An 18,335-nucleotide genomic window follows, 5' to 3' on the forward strand; every position below is an offset into this window, starting at 1 on the left:
CCAGCAGGGCGATTGTCTAAAACCTGCATCAATCATTATTACAATCTCAATTGTTCTGATTGGCTGAATTTGTGCGATTCTTGTTGCAACAATGCATTGTGGCCAATAGTGAGCGAGCATTAACCAATCAGAGATGATTGCGATCGTGACATTGTAGCTGTCAAACAACCGCGGTAGAGCCACAGTTACACGATAAGGGACAAAACATAGGTTAGCTGCGTCTCTGTTTATCACATTAGTAACTTTATCTCTGCTCTCTTTTTAGTGCGAATGAGAAAGCAAACGTTCCTGCATCTACCTTTATTACTCTATCTACGACTCTAAACCATATTTTGTCATTGTTGCAGTGAGGCTGCAGTTTGTAATAGCCACAGGTAATAGCCGATCCGGCAGTGTTGCCAATTAAACGACTTTGTCGCTACTCGCTAGATCTAGCGACATTTCAAAGATGCTAGCGACTTTTGTTAACTTTTAGCGACAAAAATATTAAATGACTTTTCTAGCGTCTTTTTAAATGTCTTTGTTGAAAAACTTTTTAATATAGTCCAAGTCAAGTGAGAAGTTGTTAGCCATAGATAGCGTTTCCAAATTAGCGACTTATTCACTGTATTTGACGACATTTAAAGGCAGTCGAGTAAGTTTGTTTACTTTTAGCGAAAAAAAAATTTAAACGACTTTTCTAGGCATTTATTTTGTATCGATATTCTATTCTGCTTTTAATGATTTTTTTTCTTCATCTGGCGACATCTAGCTACTTTTCGAAGACGTCTTAGCGACAAATGGTTTTAAGAAGTTGGAAACACTGATTTCCGTATCCCGTATTGTTTTTTTCTCATTTATCTCAATTTGTGAATAGAATTAAGAAACAGAGAAAGAAAACATGGAAGCGGCCGGCGGCGTCGTGCTATTTTACTGGTCGGTGGCGTCGTGGTGGCGTCGAGGAAGATAGATTTAGAAATTAGAATCAGATTCATACAGTTTATTTTATGCTATCATTAGTGTTCTGTGAATAAACTAGGGCGTCAAGTAAGTACAATAATTGGCTAGAATAGTAGTTAAAAAGTACCACGCGTCGAATTGCATTTTGTCAAACTTTTTCACAATCGACAAAAAATATATCTTGAACTGCTTATTTGCCAACGTTATTGATGTCAGGTGTTTGTCAGCGTTTTGTGGCAGCGTGAAGCATTAAGTCCATTTGTATTTTGTTGGACTTGCAGACGCAGTATATGGTTTGTTTATGGATGGTATCAATTAATTTCCTCTCTTGCTTCTTTGGAATCTCCATCATAAGGAATCCAGTACTTCTGAACACTTCTCGTTGGTAATGAGCAGATGCAGAGGGATGAATCTATTATAGATTCATCCCTCAGATGATCAGAATAGAGTCTTCGTCGGGCATAAACTCCCATGTTCTAAGACAGAGAAAGATTCAGTATTGTCAGGAATGCAAGTTCTTTCGGAATTGAAAAATGAAATTTAATTGTAGAAGTAAATAGTTCAGCAGTATAATTTAATAATTATTTATTCCAAAAGCAATCTTCTGCAAAGTGAAAACAAGTCGTGGGCAGTTTCGTTCCTCTGCTTTTCATGATGTTCTATGAAGTGAGTTTCGAGCTGTAGATATTGTAATAATTTTATTCATCATCTAGGTTTGAGGAAATCCAAACTGGCTGTGGGGGTATATCCATCAAAGTTTTGAAACTCACAAAAGTTTTGTCAATTTCCTTAATAATATTTTTGTTTCATTATGTCCTAGGATACAGCATGATTGGTAGGGAAAGAGGAATATTAGTCGTGTTTAAAAGAAACCTGCCTGATATTCTTCAAGTACCCTAATAATTTTTGTAACAGTAATTAATAATTTATTGCGAAATCAATCTTCGTTGATGTTCTGCAAAGTGATTCCATATATTAAAGGAAACGTCAAATAAGCTCAACACGTATAAATAGAAACGTGCATTCATTATTTAATCAGGTAATTAATTAATTACTTTAAGTAACTTGAGTAATTAATTATTTATTCCAAAAGCTGTCTTCGTCGATCGTCTGCGAAGTGAAAATAAGTTGTGGGCAGTTCATCTGCTTCTCATAATGTTCTATGAAGTGAGCTTCGAACTGTAGATGTCGTTATGATTTTATTCATCAACTTGAGGAAATCTAAACTGGCTGAAGGGGTAAATCCATGAAAGTTTTGAAACTCAAAAGTTTTGTCAATTTCCTTAGTAATATTTTTGTTGGATGATACCTAGCATGATTGGTAGGGAAAGAGGAAAATTAGTCATGTTTAAAAAAACCTGCCTGATATTCTTCAAGTACATTAATAATTTTTGTAACAGTAATTAATTATTTATTCCAAAATCAATCTCGGTGGATCTTCTGCAAAGTGATTCCATGCTTTTGCAATTGCTTGACCAACGATTTATTTGTCTTCGACTTGTTTTTCATAATGTGAATTTCGTCCTCTGATGTTGATTCTTGCTTAGACCTGAAATAGTATAAATATGCAATGAGACTTGATACACAAAGTTATATAATTAGATACAACCCCCGCCCACAACATGCAGGTAAAAAATATGTTAAAACACTTTACAATCTCTCACCGATCTATCGGGCAGCTTGTAATGAAATGCGTGATTCTTTTGACTCGGTTTTCTTTTTCCTCCTTCACGAATGTAACGATATGTTAATGTTATGATCGTCATAATCTTTATACAACATAATGTGTATTCAGTTTATCTCCCAGTGCCCTTAAACGCGCATAAGTGCCTATACATTAATAAGCTCAGTGCCTTCGGCGCAAATATGTGTCTATTGTGTAATTTGCTTCAGGCCTTGTTTTTTATTGCACCCATTGTTTACTGGTAAACAAAAGAGTCAAAGACATTACAGAGGTTCCTAATCTTTCCAACTACAAAAAATAAAACAACTAATATGTAATTTAATATTTTTATCTTTATAATCATCAACATAAAAAAACGTACACGAAGAATTCCGTACTATCGTATCAGCACTTATGTGCAACACTGCAAGTTAATGTGGCAACAGCGCTACCTATATGTGACTTAATAAACTAATCACATAACATATGAAGCTGTGATAGCAAATTCAATAAATTGATTCAAAATTGGACTGGTGATTTTAATGATCATTTGTGGAGTGGAGTTCTACCTTCACAGTTGGAGGCTGCTTTTACAATGCTTAACATCCTCATAAAATAGCTTTACTTGACGATCGTAGGGTTCCGCCCGTGATGTTGACTATGTTAAACCTAACCATCTTCCAAACTAGCTATTCTCATTACTTTATAAACGCCTCTTAGCAACGACTACGAGTCACTTTGAAATTATATATTTATCATTACCTATGAATCTAACTAATCAAGAAATAAAAGAGTATCTGTGCATCATATGATGTTGATGGCTGCGGATCTAACGGTGTTGAAGGTTGTGGATTAGACAATATTGTTGGCGGAGGAGTGGACGATGTCGAAGGCTGTGGCTCATTACTCATAACAGTTTCCATAGGACGGTCCGTTACGTAACTAGATGCAAAATCAGCGTCATTAAATTTATGTTGGTTGAAGGGAAATATGCCAGTTTTTTCGAATCCACTCATTATGTTACTCGGTGTCAAAGCTAAAGGTAAAGAAGTGCGGACGATCCCAGGGATATCGTATATGGTCATGGTTTTTCCAGCGTTATTCCGCATCCAAGCATCTTGAGCTGAAGACAGATATCTTTTAAAAGGGCCATATACCGACACGTCAAGTGGCTGTAATTTGTGAGAACAGTGTGGAGGGAAAGAGAGCATGACCACTCCATTTTCTTTAGCTAAATCTAGTGTTGGTACAGATAAGTGCGAAGAATGGTTGTCTAAAACCAACAGAATAGGAAATTCTTTAGAAGGTCTAACGTGCTTGATAAAATGCTGCATAAATAGGAAAAACTCGTCATTAGTGATCCAACCGCTAGAATTCCCAGCACCAATGCAATCAGTAGGACCGTCCCGAATGAAATGATCTTGAAACTTTTTGCGAGGGAAGATGAACATAGGTGGAACTGATGAACCTGTAGCAGAAACCGCTACTAACAGGGTTACATTAGTTCCACGTTCACCGGATGTTATTGATCCAACATTTCGCTTTCCTTTAGCAGCAACTATTTTTGATGGTTTGGTAACGGTGGATACACCAGTTTCATCCGCATTCCATATGGAAGAAGCTGTAAATTTGAATCGATCCACAACGTCAGCTAATTTAGTGTAAAACTCTTGCACATTAGACTTATTGAAAGACGTCTGCTGAGGCTAGTCGCTTCAGGTTTTCTTATGGAAAGACTTGTATTACGTTTGAGAAAGGCAGACATCCAATCTCTACCGGCCATTTTATTTGTATGCCATGTTGACGGTACACTTATTTTATATTTAATTGCACAGTCATAAGCCATGCGACGAACTTCTTTAGGACCTATGCCGTGAAAAATTTGTGCAAGTTTGAGCAAGTATTCTGTGAGACTGGCTTCTTGTTCTTTATTAAATATCTGCCGTGGAGAACCATAGCCAAATCTCAAGTTAACAGGGTCATTCCTCATTCGCTTAATAAATCTTGACAATGAAGTTTTACTTAATTCATAGTCACGACATACCTGCCTCAATGATTTATTTTCATTGATAACTAAATCTGCTGCCCGTTGCATCAACTCAACAGATTTAGTACCACGATCCGATTTTCTTTTATAGTTGCGCATACTGAAACAAAAAAGTCTTTATTAACCCACATATTAATGAGGGGCTAAAAGGTCCACATTGGACCTTTTTGCCCCAACCACGTGTAAATATTTTTAGAGGTTATAACGAAATAACCGTTAAACCGAGCCTAAAACTAATAATAAATCGTGAAAAACAAATAAATCACTTATACTAATAAATTATGTTTAGGTGTGATAAACGAAAAACCACTGCTCGAAACTAAAAAGTAAAATGATGAAAAAATTTACTTACGTTAAAATTTTTAGATGTAGTCGTATATCTCCGGCTAGCGACGCTGCTCGACTGCCGGCGATGCCCCGTTACGCCTCCCGCGCTCTCTTCTTTCCGCGTACATAGTTAGAACGCAAGATATACCGCTAGTTTTTTAGATACTTATGGTGGACCTTTATACCCGCGGACCTTTAAGCCCCGCCCTACCCTACCCAAAGGAAAAAGGGTCTACTGCCTTTAGTAAATCCAAGATGCTGGTTCCAGGTAGGACTTTTAGACGGTAGTGTGGTCGTTGCACCCCCGCGCTATTCACTCGCTGGTGCAAGTAGTATCGGATGTTGCGGTAATATTCTGCGGAGGTGTTGTATACAGTAGAGGTGATTAAGTCAAATTCATAAACTGCACAGAGTGAGTATGAAGCAGCGGTCACAAGCGACAGCTGGTCAGTGATGACATACGGGCTGTACAATCCCCATGATGTTAACCGGTCTGTTCGTCGGATGTGTACGGTCATACTGTCACAGAAAGATTCAATAGATTTATTAGTATTTGAGTAAGTTTCTTGTACAGGAATAGAGCTTGAATGTGGACCCAGGTCATATAACGGTTCATCTACTGGGGCTGTTTCGTCCTTAGACTTGAAATCGTACGAGACAACCAAGGCAGCTTCAACATCATTAATTTTAGGATTCGACCAAACGAAAGTGTTTTCACCTAATGAATACATGACATCTTTTCCTTTAGTGACGTGCTGATTGCTAATTAAGCTACCATCTTGACCAAAAGCAGTACCCACTGATACAGCTGTCTGAATCTGCATGATATAGTATCTGTCACCCATTACGTTAAAGGCATCCCAATTTACAATATTAGACTTTTGCACTCTTTGTGGGTGTTCGTGGTTTGCTATAGCATGGTGTACTTCTTTCCATAATATTAATGAATTATGACTTACATTAGAATACGAATGTTGGCCAAACTGCTCTGCTCTCTTTATTCGTTTTGGAAATGATTTTTTAAAATGTACCCAGTCTTGGTAAATCATGTTAGTAGTTTTGTACGACTTTGCTAAATCTGTTATCTTCTTTGATGTGATTTCTAACAGAATCACACTACCAGGAGCTACCCAATAGGGCTTGTTTATTATTTTTTCAAACTGACTCAGAAATATATCATCAGATATAGATTGGCGAGGTGTGTAAGCGGCTTTGAATTTTTGATTCAGATGGTCTAATTTTAACCAGTTTTCGTTGGGAGCCATGGAAAGTTATTATATTGTCCGCGGCCAGTTTTAGCATGTTCGCAGTGGCGCTGCCCCTCGCCTTGCTAATGGCCACATGGACCGAGTTCATCTGGTCAGTTGTTGTCAGTAAAATGCAGAAATTTCATTAAAAGAATAAACCTGTTCATGGCCATCCGCTTCCTGAATTCTGCCATGCCGAGGACTCCAGTAGACCAGTACTCGTCAACGCGTCCTCGCACACACATGCCCATCAATATGATTATCGATATCAGCCGATAAAGCTCAGAAGCCGACGTCTCCACCCATTTGTGTACTCTCGATTGAGCGGGGAGGCCTTCTTCGTGCTCATGGGCCTTCGCAATATACTCCCACGCATACCGATTCGTTTCCACAGCGATGGAATTCATGAGAATGGAAGGTTCCCATCGATATCGCGCAGGCAGATCCGCGGTGACATCTTTCGTGGCTCAGATACCCTAAGCGTCGGGGGGGCTGCACTCCTGAGTCGATTCGCCGCGGTTGGTGTCGTGGTTTGTACGACCACTCCGCCGTGCCCAATCTTGCGTACCTTATCGATCTGCACGTCGATTGCGCGTGGATCGACGGCGCGCTTTAGTTCCTCCGCAGTCTTTAAATTGTCCATTTGATCTTCGGCCGAGTAAAATTACGAGGACTGGGCCTCGCTCAGTGGGAATCGGTAGCGGGGCAGCTGACTTCGACAGCTTGAGGGCGGCAGAATATGTTGAATGAGCAGTCTGCCGGGAGGCGCCGTCTGTTCATCCAGGCTTGTGGGAGATTCAAACGAAGCTGGGTGCGCGGCCAGTTTTAGCATGTTCACGGTCGCGCTGCCCCTCGAGGCAGATCGCCTTGCCGCACATGGACCGAGTTCATCTGGTCCGACCTCATGGGTTCTATGTTTTTGATCCCCGGAAAAATCCGCAGGCGCAACCTTTCACTATCGTCCATATTTACGATTAAATAAACTTAACTAAATTCCGAAAAATTGAGGGAAAAAACAACAAAATACGTATTCACGCAAAACTTTCACCAAACTTTCACTATTGCCAAAAAACCGTATTCATTATGGTTTATTTCACTAATGAGTAGTCATCCAAGCTGCTTGGAAAGGACTCAACACTGGTAGTATAGCCTATTTCCCAATATAACTTATGTGGCATAATAAAATACGCCGCTGAGCCAAATCACGTCGCTCTTCTTAGAAACGCGACGGTCAGTTTCCGAGTCTTCCACAGTCTCTGTTATCATTTGCCATGGAAAATAACGCCTCGCGGTCGTAATTAAACCGTTTATCACTAAGCTTTCACTGAGTATTTTTTGATGAGTTACAACCATCGACTCGTGTCCGTATAAACAGTTATAGTTTATTGATTTTCCAGCGTCTTTCTTTCTTTGAACACGGAATTACTATGACACGTTTCTTTCTAGGGCTACACGAAACTTTTGGAAATTTTATTTTATAAATACCCTCTCTGTGATTAATATAGTGTTAAGCTGCATTGACACGATCAAAGTAGCTTACTCGAATGCTGCTATCGCTATCGTGGCAAGCAGCAAGTTGGCAACCCGAGCGCATTTAGACATACCTAGAATCATCTTATAAAAACAAAATAATGTTTAATGGAAATCGGGTATGGATATTATCTATGATTTATAGAAAGAACTCTTATTTAACCCATACTTAGAAGTATTTCTGCGAATTAAAAGGCCATAGGTACTAATCACTAACCATATTATAAATGCGAAAGTGTGTAATGTGTATATTTCTTGGTTTGTCCTTCAATCACGACGCAACGGAGTAACGGATCGACGTATTTTTTGCATTGATATAATATATGAGAGAACCGATTGATTTGTGTTTGATTGATCTTTGATTTGTGCCTTAAGGTCTATGGCCTTTGTGCTTCCACTACTACAAAAGTAATAGGCCATAGGCTGCTTATATTTTTTTACGGTCATTACGGTTATTATTTGGTCACCACCCCGCGTATACCTAAAAAACAAAGCATAATAAATATTTCACTATTAATAACCGACAAATTAGAGTTTGTAAAACTTTTTTCAAAGTAATGTAAGATGTTTAGGTTGAGGCAATTTAGACTTGTCGACCTTGTTTTGCGGTCTGGGAAAGGGCTTCTTCTTTTTATTCTGAGGCTGTGAATCCTTCGGAGGAGGTGGTTTGGCTAGTTCTGCATTTTGATTCTGCGTCGCGTTTTCATTGGTAGTCGCCATTACGGCTGAAACCCTAGTAACATTAGCAACAAAAAACTAATGATAATAATTAATGACTTTTTAGAATAAGACTTACGCGAAAAGCATGGAAATCACAAAAAAGCTATTCCAGAATTAATAAAAGATATCAGAGACCACATAAACACCATTCCTCGAATAGAATCGCATTATGTAAGAGGCTAATCTACCTCAAAAGAATATATAAGATGGGGGAAAGACAATCAAAGATGTTCATGATGATGTTAAACAAATACAAAATCAAAACAATAAAGATATAGGAAATTACATGACTTATTATAAAATATTTACAAAGGAGTTCAATATATCTATATTTTTTCGGCCCAAAAAAGATATGTGCGATCTATGTTTGTCTAACGAGAATTCAACTGCTGACCAGAAAAGAGAGCATAAAGAAAAATATGACCAACATCACGAAGAAAAGATACTAAGTAGGAATGAAAAAAAAACGTCAGACCGAAAAAATATTACTGACAATACGTTTACATGTTTAGCTGTATACGTTTTTACAGCTTTTTGATTTATTTCTGGTTTATTGGCGGTATACGTTTTTACAGCTTTTTGATGTATTTTTGGTTTATTGGCTGTATACGGTTTTACAGCTTTTCCATTTATTTCTGGTTTATTGGCTGTATACGTTTATACAGCTTTTTGATGTATTTCTGGTTTTTTACTGTATACTTTTTTACAGCTTATAAAATTGTATCGGGTCCCTGAATTCCCTTTCCGTTGGGTAGAATGTAGGAGCTATTCTACCACCATTTGCAGTACATTCCTTGGCATTCATAACATATTTTAATTTTTTTGTGAGTTAATTATTTCTAATTCCTTTTATAAGATGGGGCGGGTCATACAGAGGAAATATTTTCTCATTTCCTATTTTGAAAAAGTATGTTTTATTTGTGCGCAAATATCTTTCTTTTGTTTCTTTTCTGACGTTTTTTCGTTCCTACTTAGTATCTTTTCTTCGTGATGTTGGTCATATTTTTCTTTATGCTCTCTTTTCTGGTCAGCAGTTGAATTCAATTAATTTATTTAAGGTAACACTGCGCTTTAAGAGAGGATGGGAAGGGGAAGGAAAGTTACTGTAATTGTTATCATTATTAGTGCAGTTATTTTTTATTATGAACCATTTGATAACAGCATTGTATCTGTTATTAATGCTGCCACAAAGTTCTGGATAGATGCTGTATTTCCAAATATAAAAAAAAATTATATTATTTAAGCATATTTTTCATTTTTCTAAAACATTTAAAACAAATAAAATAAAAGTGTGTTTTGTTAATACTGTTTTTATTCATTTTTAATTAAAAGTGATTGAATATTCATAAGAGCACAACAAATGATCATGGCATAGTCTAAACTGGAGACAAAAAAATGATCAGTACAGGCATGTGGCTTTAGAAAAGCAAATTCGCGTAGTCTTCTGATCACTTTTTCAATATGAAATGAATCCGTAGGCTTGCAATTTTCTTTGACCTTATAACATCCTCTCGAGGACTTTTCTTGGTGCTGCTAACACTAGGTGGTTTAATCAACTGTAATTCGCTTTTGCCAACTCTCCTTCGATGTATTTGAACCCTCTGTCTGCCATGATACAAGCTCCAGGTGGTAAAATGTCCATAAATCCAGATTCTTCAAAAATGGTTAAATCAGAAGTTCGGCCACCAAAACAATCCGAGACGAAGTTTGTAACACCATCAGGAGTTGAAGAGGATGCAAGTCTTAGTCTTCTGAGATGTAGGTATCTTCGTACATTGACCTAGCCATTGACGGGAAGTTGGGTTTCATACAAGGGGCACCGTCATACATTAGGCGCACAACAACAGAATGACATGCGTGTATGCGTAGCTTACTTATGTGTGATGTAGTTAAGATGTACAGATGTAGTTATGTGCTCATCAGTCTCACTATCTTGCATATTATCCACATTTATGGGCAAATGAACCGTTAAGCACATGTTATGTGTAGCACAGCTCAAGGGTCCGATATTTAAGAATACATTTGAATCTCCCTTTCAGCCCACCAATGCTTATTTCCACACAATTTCTTGCTTTTATATGGCGAGCGCTATATTATAATGCCTCTTGGCTACCATCTGCTGCATGCAAAATTGGTGTGAGCAACCAAGGTTCATATGGAAAACCTGAGTCTCCTGAAACAAGAAAAATTCACAACAATATATATATATATATATATATATATATATATATAATATATATAATGCCATATATATATATATATATATATATATATATATTGGCCTGGTGCTAATAGGGCCAATATCAATAATCGTTATTTGCAGTAATGAGCGTTATAAAAATGAATCAGCATACATAGTTATTATTTAGGTGTTATATTGTAGTATGGCAAAGATATTTTACTTTTATTTGATTTGTGTTTTTAAGTAGATTTATGAATTGAATTCTAATTTAAGAAAAACATGTTATTTTGGAAAATATTATCAACTTAAGCCCCTTTAGCACTGATGATAATTATTATGTTAGTTCCCAATTATGTATAAAATTAAAAAGGCCAATGTTGTTTTTCTAAGAAATTTTACTATGGAAAGATTACAATATTTTTAATTTTCTTCATCAGAACATGACACAATATCCTCCATTTCGGGGCCAGTCTCCAAAGACTCATAAAATGGACGGCTGGATGGTTGGAGGTACTCCAGAAATGATTGCAGGTCTCTGACTTTTGGTGCAGGGAGTTTAATAGGTCTCTGATTTAGGGGCACGAGAGGTGTTACTGGTGCAGTATCTTCTGATTGTGAACGTGTCATATTTCGGTTTCTTTTTAAACTTAGCACTTTGAATAATTCTTCACTATCATCAAATGAGTATTTGTAGTATAATACCCCTGGATCTACTTTTCTACACTGTATCCATTTTATTTTAGTCCAATTGACCTTTTCTTTCACTGAATTTATCTTTCGGTGTACGTATTGTGTAGTGAGCAGTTTTTGGAAGTTGTAGAATTGTGACTGTTGCATTTCTACAACATTTATTTTTGGGTTCCTATGGACTGTTCTGATTAGGTTTGCCCAGTCTTTTGGTAATTCTATTTTCATTGCAGTTTTTTTTTTAGCTTTTTCTATAGAAGCATGTATAGTGTCTGCTTCCATATGTGTGTGGCCTGGTTCTAAAAACTTAAGGTTTATAATCCTTGGCGAGTTGATAGAGTTTTCTATAAAATACATGATCATAATAGCAACATAAATATTTCGATTCTGTCCTGGGCAGCTGTCACTATACATGTTAATTTCATCTAGGTTATTAGGCAGGGTGTTCAGATGGTGATATAAACAAGAAGCTATTTCTTGTCCTCCTCTACCAGCAATTGTTTCATCCCATAATAAACAATATGCATCAGCTGATGATTGTGATACTCTATAAATTGTTAAGTTCAGGGTCCATAATTGTCGCTTGTAAAAACTGAACCCTGCTGTTAAATAAGGTGTTGGAAGACACTTCTGTAAGTCAAAAGACAGTGTTATAACTTTGTCATTTACTTTAGCTTTTTCATTGTCTCTTCTTTTCTCAGCATATGAAGACTCATACAGCTTTTCATGTTCATATCTTTCTGCCTCAATTTCTTGTTTCTTCTCTAAGTTAGGCTCCACTTCCAACTGTAATTTAAATTTGTCACATTTTCCACAAGTGTCATTTTTCGGTTTTTTAAATGTCAAATTAAACTCTTCCACAAAAACTTTTCTGTAGTAGCTTTCTTTAACGGGGGTTTGTCCATTTTCATTACAATGTGTGACATATAAGCGATACATCAAAGCAATAGAAAGATCACCATTTAAATATTTTTTTTGGGTATGAGACCTAGAATAGTGGCTTTCATAAGCTGGAAACATTTTAATATGCTCTTTTACTTCCATCTTACTGGCCTCGCTAATTCTTTTCTGTTTTTGGTGCCTTCCTCGCTGATCTACAGAAAGTATTCCTACCTCTGAGTTCCTTTTTTTCTCAACAATTACTCTTACTTTTTTCAATGATAATGATAATGTATTAAGGAACATAGTTTGACATACTTCAGTTCTAGTTTCACTTTGATTAGTGAAGAAGTATTTTCGGGTCCATTGGCGTCTACTCAACCCATTGACAACCTTAGTCGACTTTTTTGGAAATTCTTCAATCAAGCTTGCTATATACTGTGATTGACTTTCTGCAGTTAAATCATACAACTCGGCAAATATCTTTTGTCTCAGGTATTCAGGAAACTTATCAGCACATTTTTTCTTGCAATTGCAGGAAGGCCCAAGTTGTTTAGCCAGTTTTAGGGTGCCTTTGCATGATGTATAGCTTCTGCCATGAGTCCTATTTTCCTTTCTAACATTTCTTTTCCATAATTTAGGATTCCTTTTTCTTTTTCTACTCAACTGATTTGGACTCTCAGGAACAGCAACAGCAGAGGTAATATTTGAGACATTATTCAAATGTGAAGACAAACTTTCAGTACTGGCAGCTGGAAGTTCTTCATTATCTGATGAAGAACTGCTAGACTCATAAGAATCGGGTATATATTCATCCGAACTGTCACAAGATAATTCTAAGTCACTTAGTAATATGCTTCGGTTTTGTAATTCTTGTAGAACACCTGTAAATTAAAAAAAGTTATAAAAATCAATTATTAGATTGTACATCATTTGAACATCCTTCCTGTTCCATAGATGGCTAAACAGGGGAAGTGTGATTGGTGTCCAGAATATTTAGGCATACCTACAATCATTAGCATAAAAAAATACAAAATGAAACTTGACCAATCCCTATACTAAAAAAATACAATTTATAGAAACTTGCCATCATTCAGCTCACTAGAATGTGGCATTATTGATTGCTCTTCGACATTACATCCTTGCTCAGACCGACAACCTGCAATTTAAAATACACATTAATTAGGTACACTCATCTAAGCAACTATAATCTAAAACCATAACAATAATAAACACCTGATCCCTAAGTTAGATAAAGTAAATTTATAATAGCTATTTTTCATTCATGAAGACTGATATGTATTTTACCAACCTTCGATACTTGAACTTGCTACTGGATCCACTTGTGGCCGATTTATTTCAAGACTATCACCATAACTCTGCTGGTCATTTGCTGATGATGCTGTGTTTAATGGCGTGAACGATTTATCTTCGGCATGATGTTCTTGCACAAATTGAGCTACAATTTATAATATAACTTGTAATTCAACATATTTTTACGTAAAAAAGTAAGGCACAACACTCAACTCAAATCTTACCGTTATCATCAGATTCTTCTTCGTCAGTAGCTTCAACACGAGTAAGTAATCGCAACATTTTCGCACTTCGGTTATCTTTAAACAATCTTTTCGGTTGATTCATGGTAAGAAGCAATTATTATCAAGTACACAACAAAAGAAAAGATTATAATTCAATCTTAGATAGAAAGCAATATTTTTAAACACTAAACGTCAAATTTACGCGGCTAGTTTGACAAATAAACATTGGCTGTGACTGGCGTTTGACACGCAGGACCACAGAATAAACAGCCAAAACGTCGTTTCGTTTCACGTAAGATAGGCCAATGTAATCTGATGCCTATTTAACAGAGATGACATTTTCATTTTTTATTCATCACTTGGTTGCAAATATGACCAAAGTTATCTTTGGTCTTTTTAAAATTTGGATATTATAGTAAAAATATTACTGACTTAGTGCAAAATGGACCAATGTAAAGATTGGTCTATTTTGCTTTAATATAAATAAAGCGGCAAACTAAAATTATATCACAAAAAGGGCTAATGTTAACTTTGATCGTTTTTGTTCTTACCCTATTACTAAGAAAGTGAAAAATAATAATTTCTTGTCGGCTTAAGTATACTGCAGCCCTTTGATCATTTATTTATTTTTACTTAACTGTATGAAAGCGCACACTACATTGGCCTTTTTTACATAGTAACTTTTGAAAGATTGTTAATACACTAACGCCCTTTTAGCACAAAAAAATATCATACTTTTATAATAAACTGGCATTACAATCTCGTTTCATACAAAAACGTACTTTGGCCCTTTTAGCACCAGACCACAGATATATATATATATATGGCATTTTGAACATCTGGCATAAATTGTTTTGACGATATAAAAGCACTTTCTAAAAGTTTTCACTCAAATAAAAATATATTGTTCTATTACCATATTGTTGTCAGAGAGTGGGATTAAAATTACCTCTAGCATTTCAAATGCCATTTTATTTGCTTACTAGTTAACTTAATTAATGATTGATTACAGTTACAGTAAGTAATTTAATCTCACCAAGTAGCCAGCATTCTTCTCCATTTTCATTTAAATTCTGCATTTTGCCCCTCACTGCAGAATTGTACCAGAAGAAGGGGAGTTATGGGAACTTCCTGGATATCTGGCCAAGATATTCCGAATTTTTAATTCTGAATCACATGCCTGAGAAAGAAAAAATCACTTGAAATATAATAACTTACCTACGACTTAACCAACAGCCTACTAGGACAGGTACTTACTATTTGCATTTGGCACATTTAAAGAGTGTTGGGATTTTCTGTTTACGTATGTTTCTTCGTGTGCTGTGGATTTCTTTACATTAATATGGGTACCATCCACAAATCCCAGTACTCCCGAGAGTTAAAAACAGTTCATCCACTACCCATCGGCATATTATTACTAGCCGGTAATCATTGGCTTATGAAGTTGTGTGCTGTTCCTTGTAGTGGTGCTTTGCGCCTGTTGTTCCCCGAAGCCTTTTGTTTGAGTACGTTTAGTTTGTATTTTTTTCGTTGTATCTCGATGGCGTGATGGAAATTTCCATCGTGTTCGACCCGCTGTTTGGTTGCCTCGCTACAAGTTGCAGCGTATGGTCCTTTTACGTCTAAAATGTATCCGTCGCGTCGGTGGTTACAATTATGAATGGTTTTAAGAGGTTTTGGATCTTGTGCAAGTGTAGCGGAACGCGCAGGGTCATGACATCATGTTTTTCAATATCCGCCAAGTTACAAGTTACCCATACGAGGATGAGGTCAAGCGTGTCCCCAGAAGAAAAACTCGTGATTACATTAAGGTAAGATATTTATTTTATACATCAGAATATATATTTTGTACAATGGAAGACAGTCATCCGTGCTACTGCAAAGGCGATGGAGACTCTCCTGGTACGATTGTCGAATATAAAGTAAAATATCCTTGTGGGTTTGAATATTGTTGGTTTTGCCAAAATACTGCATTAGGCGTGTTTTGCTGGCTCGTGATTATGAATAGGCGATGGTAATTTCTGCCCTTTCTGTATTACTTGGAGTAATTCAATTTTAGTAGCCAAACGCTTATTTTCTGGAAACTTTTTTAACCATGATACTTTATACAATGACATACAAAAAAGCTTTCAAAAAACCATTTCTAAAGGCCTACGCAGACCGGGACGGCAAGGCAAGGGATTTTGCCGTGAGTCAGCGCACACTGGCCGCTTAGATACCGCGGCATTCCAGCACTTTGCCACGGCATGCCACGGCGTGCCGCGGCACGACAAAGCACGCCTCAGCGACTCCTGCTGCCTGATACACTTTTAGTCTTCAGTTGCGTTTGATCGAGTGTTGGTGTGCCTCAGTTTTAAAATGGTAGATTGGGATTTGGTGTTGATATCGATTATTGCAGATGAAGAAGAAGGTGCACAGGCTAATAATAGGGATAGAAGAAGATTTTGGGTTGATAATTTATGGAAAGAAAGGGAATCAAAGGGTGAATTCAATAATTTATTTAATGATTTAAAATACGACGTGCAAAAATTTTATGACTATCATAGAATGGATTATGAGAAATTTCAAGCACTGTTGAATATATGTCGACCATATATCGAAAAACAGAGGACCAATTTTCGCAACCCCATTGAAGCCGATCAGAGATTATCCTTGTGTTTGAGGTGGGTAGTTAAATGATTGTATAAGTTTTATTTTTTCTTCTTTTATTAAATTAAAAAAAAAAAACAATATTTTTTGCCAAGTACAATCATGTATTGTAGACACATAATAACGATTTTCAAGTTTTTGCACTGATAAACCTTCTCACTGATAATCCCTGGATCTTTATTTGTTTTTACTTAATTTAGAGTACCTACTAGTTTAGATTAGTTTCGTATTCAGAAACTGCAGTTTTGTAGCCAGACCCTGAAGCAGCTTCATAGCCAGGGCCAGAGGCGGTACCATAAACAGACCGTGAAACAGCTTCATAACCAGAGCCTGAGGCAGTTCCATAGCCAGACCCCGAAGCAGCTTCATAACCAGAGCCTGAGGCGGTTCCATAGCCAGACCCCGAAGCAGCTTCATAACCAGAGCCTGAGGTGGTTTCATAGCTAGAGACATCTTCAGATGTTGGAGCTGGAGTTCCCTCTATGTATTTTAATTCGGCGTCAGTTACCACATTAAATATTTGTCTCTTTATTTGGACCTGCACTCTTTCTGGTAGTTTTTTTACTGTGGCAGCCATTGTTTGAAAGAACGAATCAATGGGGTCCACCTCCTTTTTCGATTCAATGTATTTATTTAGTATTTCAGCAGTTGTTGTAGGTTCTGGTCTTATTAAGGAATGGTGTGAATCATTGGTCATTCGCGAAACTGAACGTTCATCATTATCATTGACAGCGGATTCTGCGAAAGAAGTCTGCGTATCCTCTGAAGAGGAGTCCAGATTCGAGGTTTGTTTTCTGTGCTGAATGAATTTTTTCAAAAACTCCAGCTCTTTTTCAAACTTGATAGGGCGTCGCTTTGTGTACGGGTCACCACTCTTTGTTTTTCTGTTATTCAGAGCTTTCCTAAAATTATTACGTATATTACCCCATATTTTCTGGCATTCTTCACCTAAAACAAAACATAAGCAGGTAAAATGGTATATTATCTTTCAGATTTTTGATCACGGGAAGTAGCTTCAAGTCTCTAGGTTACAGCTATCGCATGGGGTTTAGTACAGTGCGCTCTATCGTACATGAAACTTGCCGAGTCATTTGGAATGTCCTAAGACCTAGTGTTATGCCAAAACCAACAAGGGAAAAATGGACGCGAATCGCGATGGAATTTGATGAAAAATGGAATTTCCCGAACTGCATCGGTGCAATAGATGGTAAACATTTCAGGATAAAAGCACCTCGCAATAGTGGAAGTCTCTACATAAACTATAAAAAGTTTTTCAGTATCGTACTACTAGCGGTTGTGGATGCAAATTATAAATTTGTGATTGCAGATGTAGGATCATATGGACGAAATAGTGATGGAGGTATAATGCAAAACTCAATATTTGGAAAAAAATTGACTTCTAATGCCCTCGATATTCCCCCAAAAAAACGTTTACCGAGGACTGATCTTGAGTTGCCGTATGTTTTTGTAGCAGACGAGGCTTTTCCGTTAACCACAAACATTATGAGACCATTTAGTGGCGATCGATTGACAGATGAAGCAATGAAAATATACAATTATCGTTTGAGTAGAGCCAGGCGTATCGTCGAAAATGCATTTGGTATACTTCAAGAACGTTTCGAATTATGTCAAAAAGGAATTCAGGTTCAACCAAAATATGTTGATAATATCATTTTAGCATGTACTTGCTTACACAATTTCATCATAGGTGGTACAAGCACAGAAAGCCAAAATATAGCAAGTGTAAGCATTAATTTAGAAAACGATAATAATATGAACAATGCATTAGATGGTATGACAGTACGGGAGATGTTTAAAGATTACTTTAGGTCTGATGAGGGCTCTATTCCATGGCAAAACGATATTGTAAATAGACATTAATACTGTGTTAAATCTTAAAATATAATTATAGTGCAAAAATATTTAC

At 36.8% G+C, this 18,335-nt stretch overlaps 2 protein-coding genes across 3 annotated transcripts; one reads left to right on the forward strand and one right to left on the reverse strand.

Moving 5' to 3' along the window:
- Positions 1-10,765: 10,765 nt before the first annotated feature.
- LOC117994100 (uncharacterized) lies at positions 10,766-14,578 on the reverse strand. The gene is made up of 4 exons (XM_069507476.1): positions 13,760-14,578; positions 13,534-13,680; positions 13,309-13,380; positions 10,766-13,105 (listed from the first exon to the last, which is right to left on the reverse strand). Exons 1-4 carry the CDS (start codon positions 13,860-13,862, stop codon positions 11,076-11,078), a joined length of 2,352 nt encoding a protein of 783 aa, XP_069363577.1. The 5' UTR covers positions 13,863-14,578; the 3' UTR covers positions 10,766-11,075.
- A 1,326-nt stretch (positions 14,579-15,904) lies between these two features.
- LOC117994452 (uncharacterized) lies at positions 15,905-18,334 on the forward strand. 2 transcript variants are annotated; one of them, XM_034982368.2, is made up of 3 exons: positions 15,905-16,422; positions 17,401-17,615; positions 17,736-18,334. In XM_034982368.2, the coding sequence occupies exons 1-3, from the start codon at positions 16,118-16,120 to the stop codon at positions 18,287-18,289; spliced, it is 1,074 nt and encodes a 357-aa protein (XP_034838259.1). In that variant the 5' UTR covers positions 15,905-16,117; the 3' UTR covers positions 18,290-18,334. The 2 variants fall into 2 exon arrangements, with proteins under 2 accessions (XP_034838259.1, XP_034838258.1); XM_034982367.2 differs by having other exon boundaries at positions 17,401-18,334.
- The last annotated feature ends 1 nt before the right edge of the window (position 18,335 follows it).

This window comes from Maniola hyperantus, chromosome 26 (genome assembly GCF_902806685.2).
Source record: "Maniola hyperantus chromosome 26, iAphHyp1.2, whole genome shotgun sequence".
Lineage (NCBI taxonomy): Eukaryota > Metazoa > Arthropoda > Insecta > Lepidoptera > Nymphalidae > Maniola > Maniola hyperantus.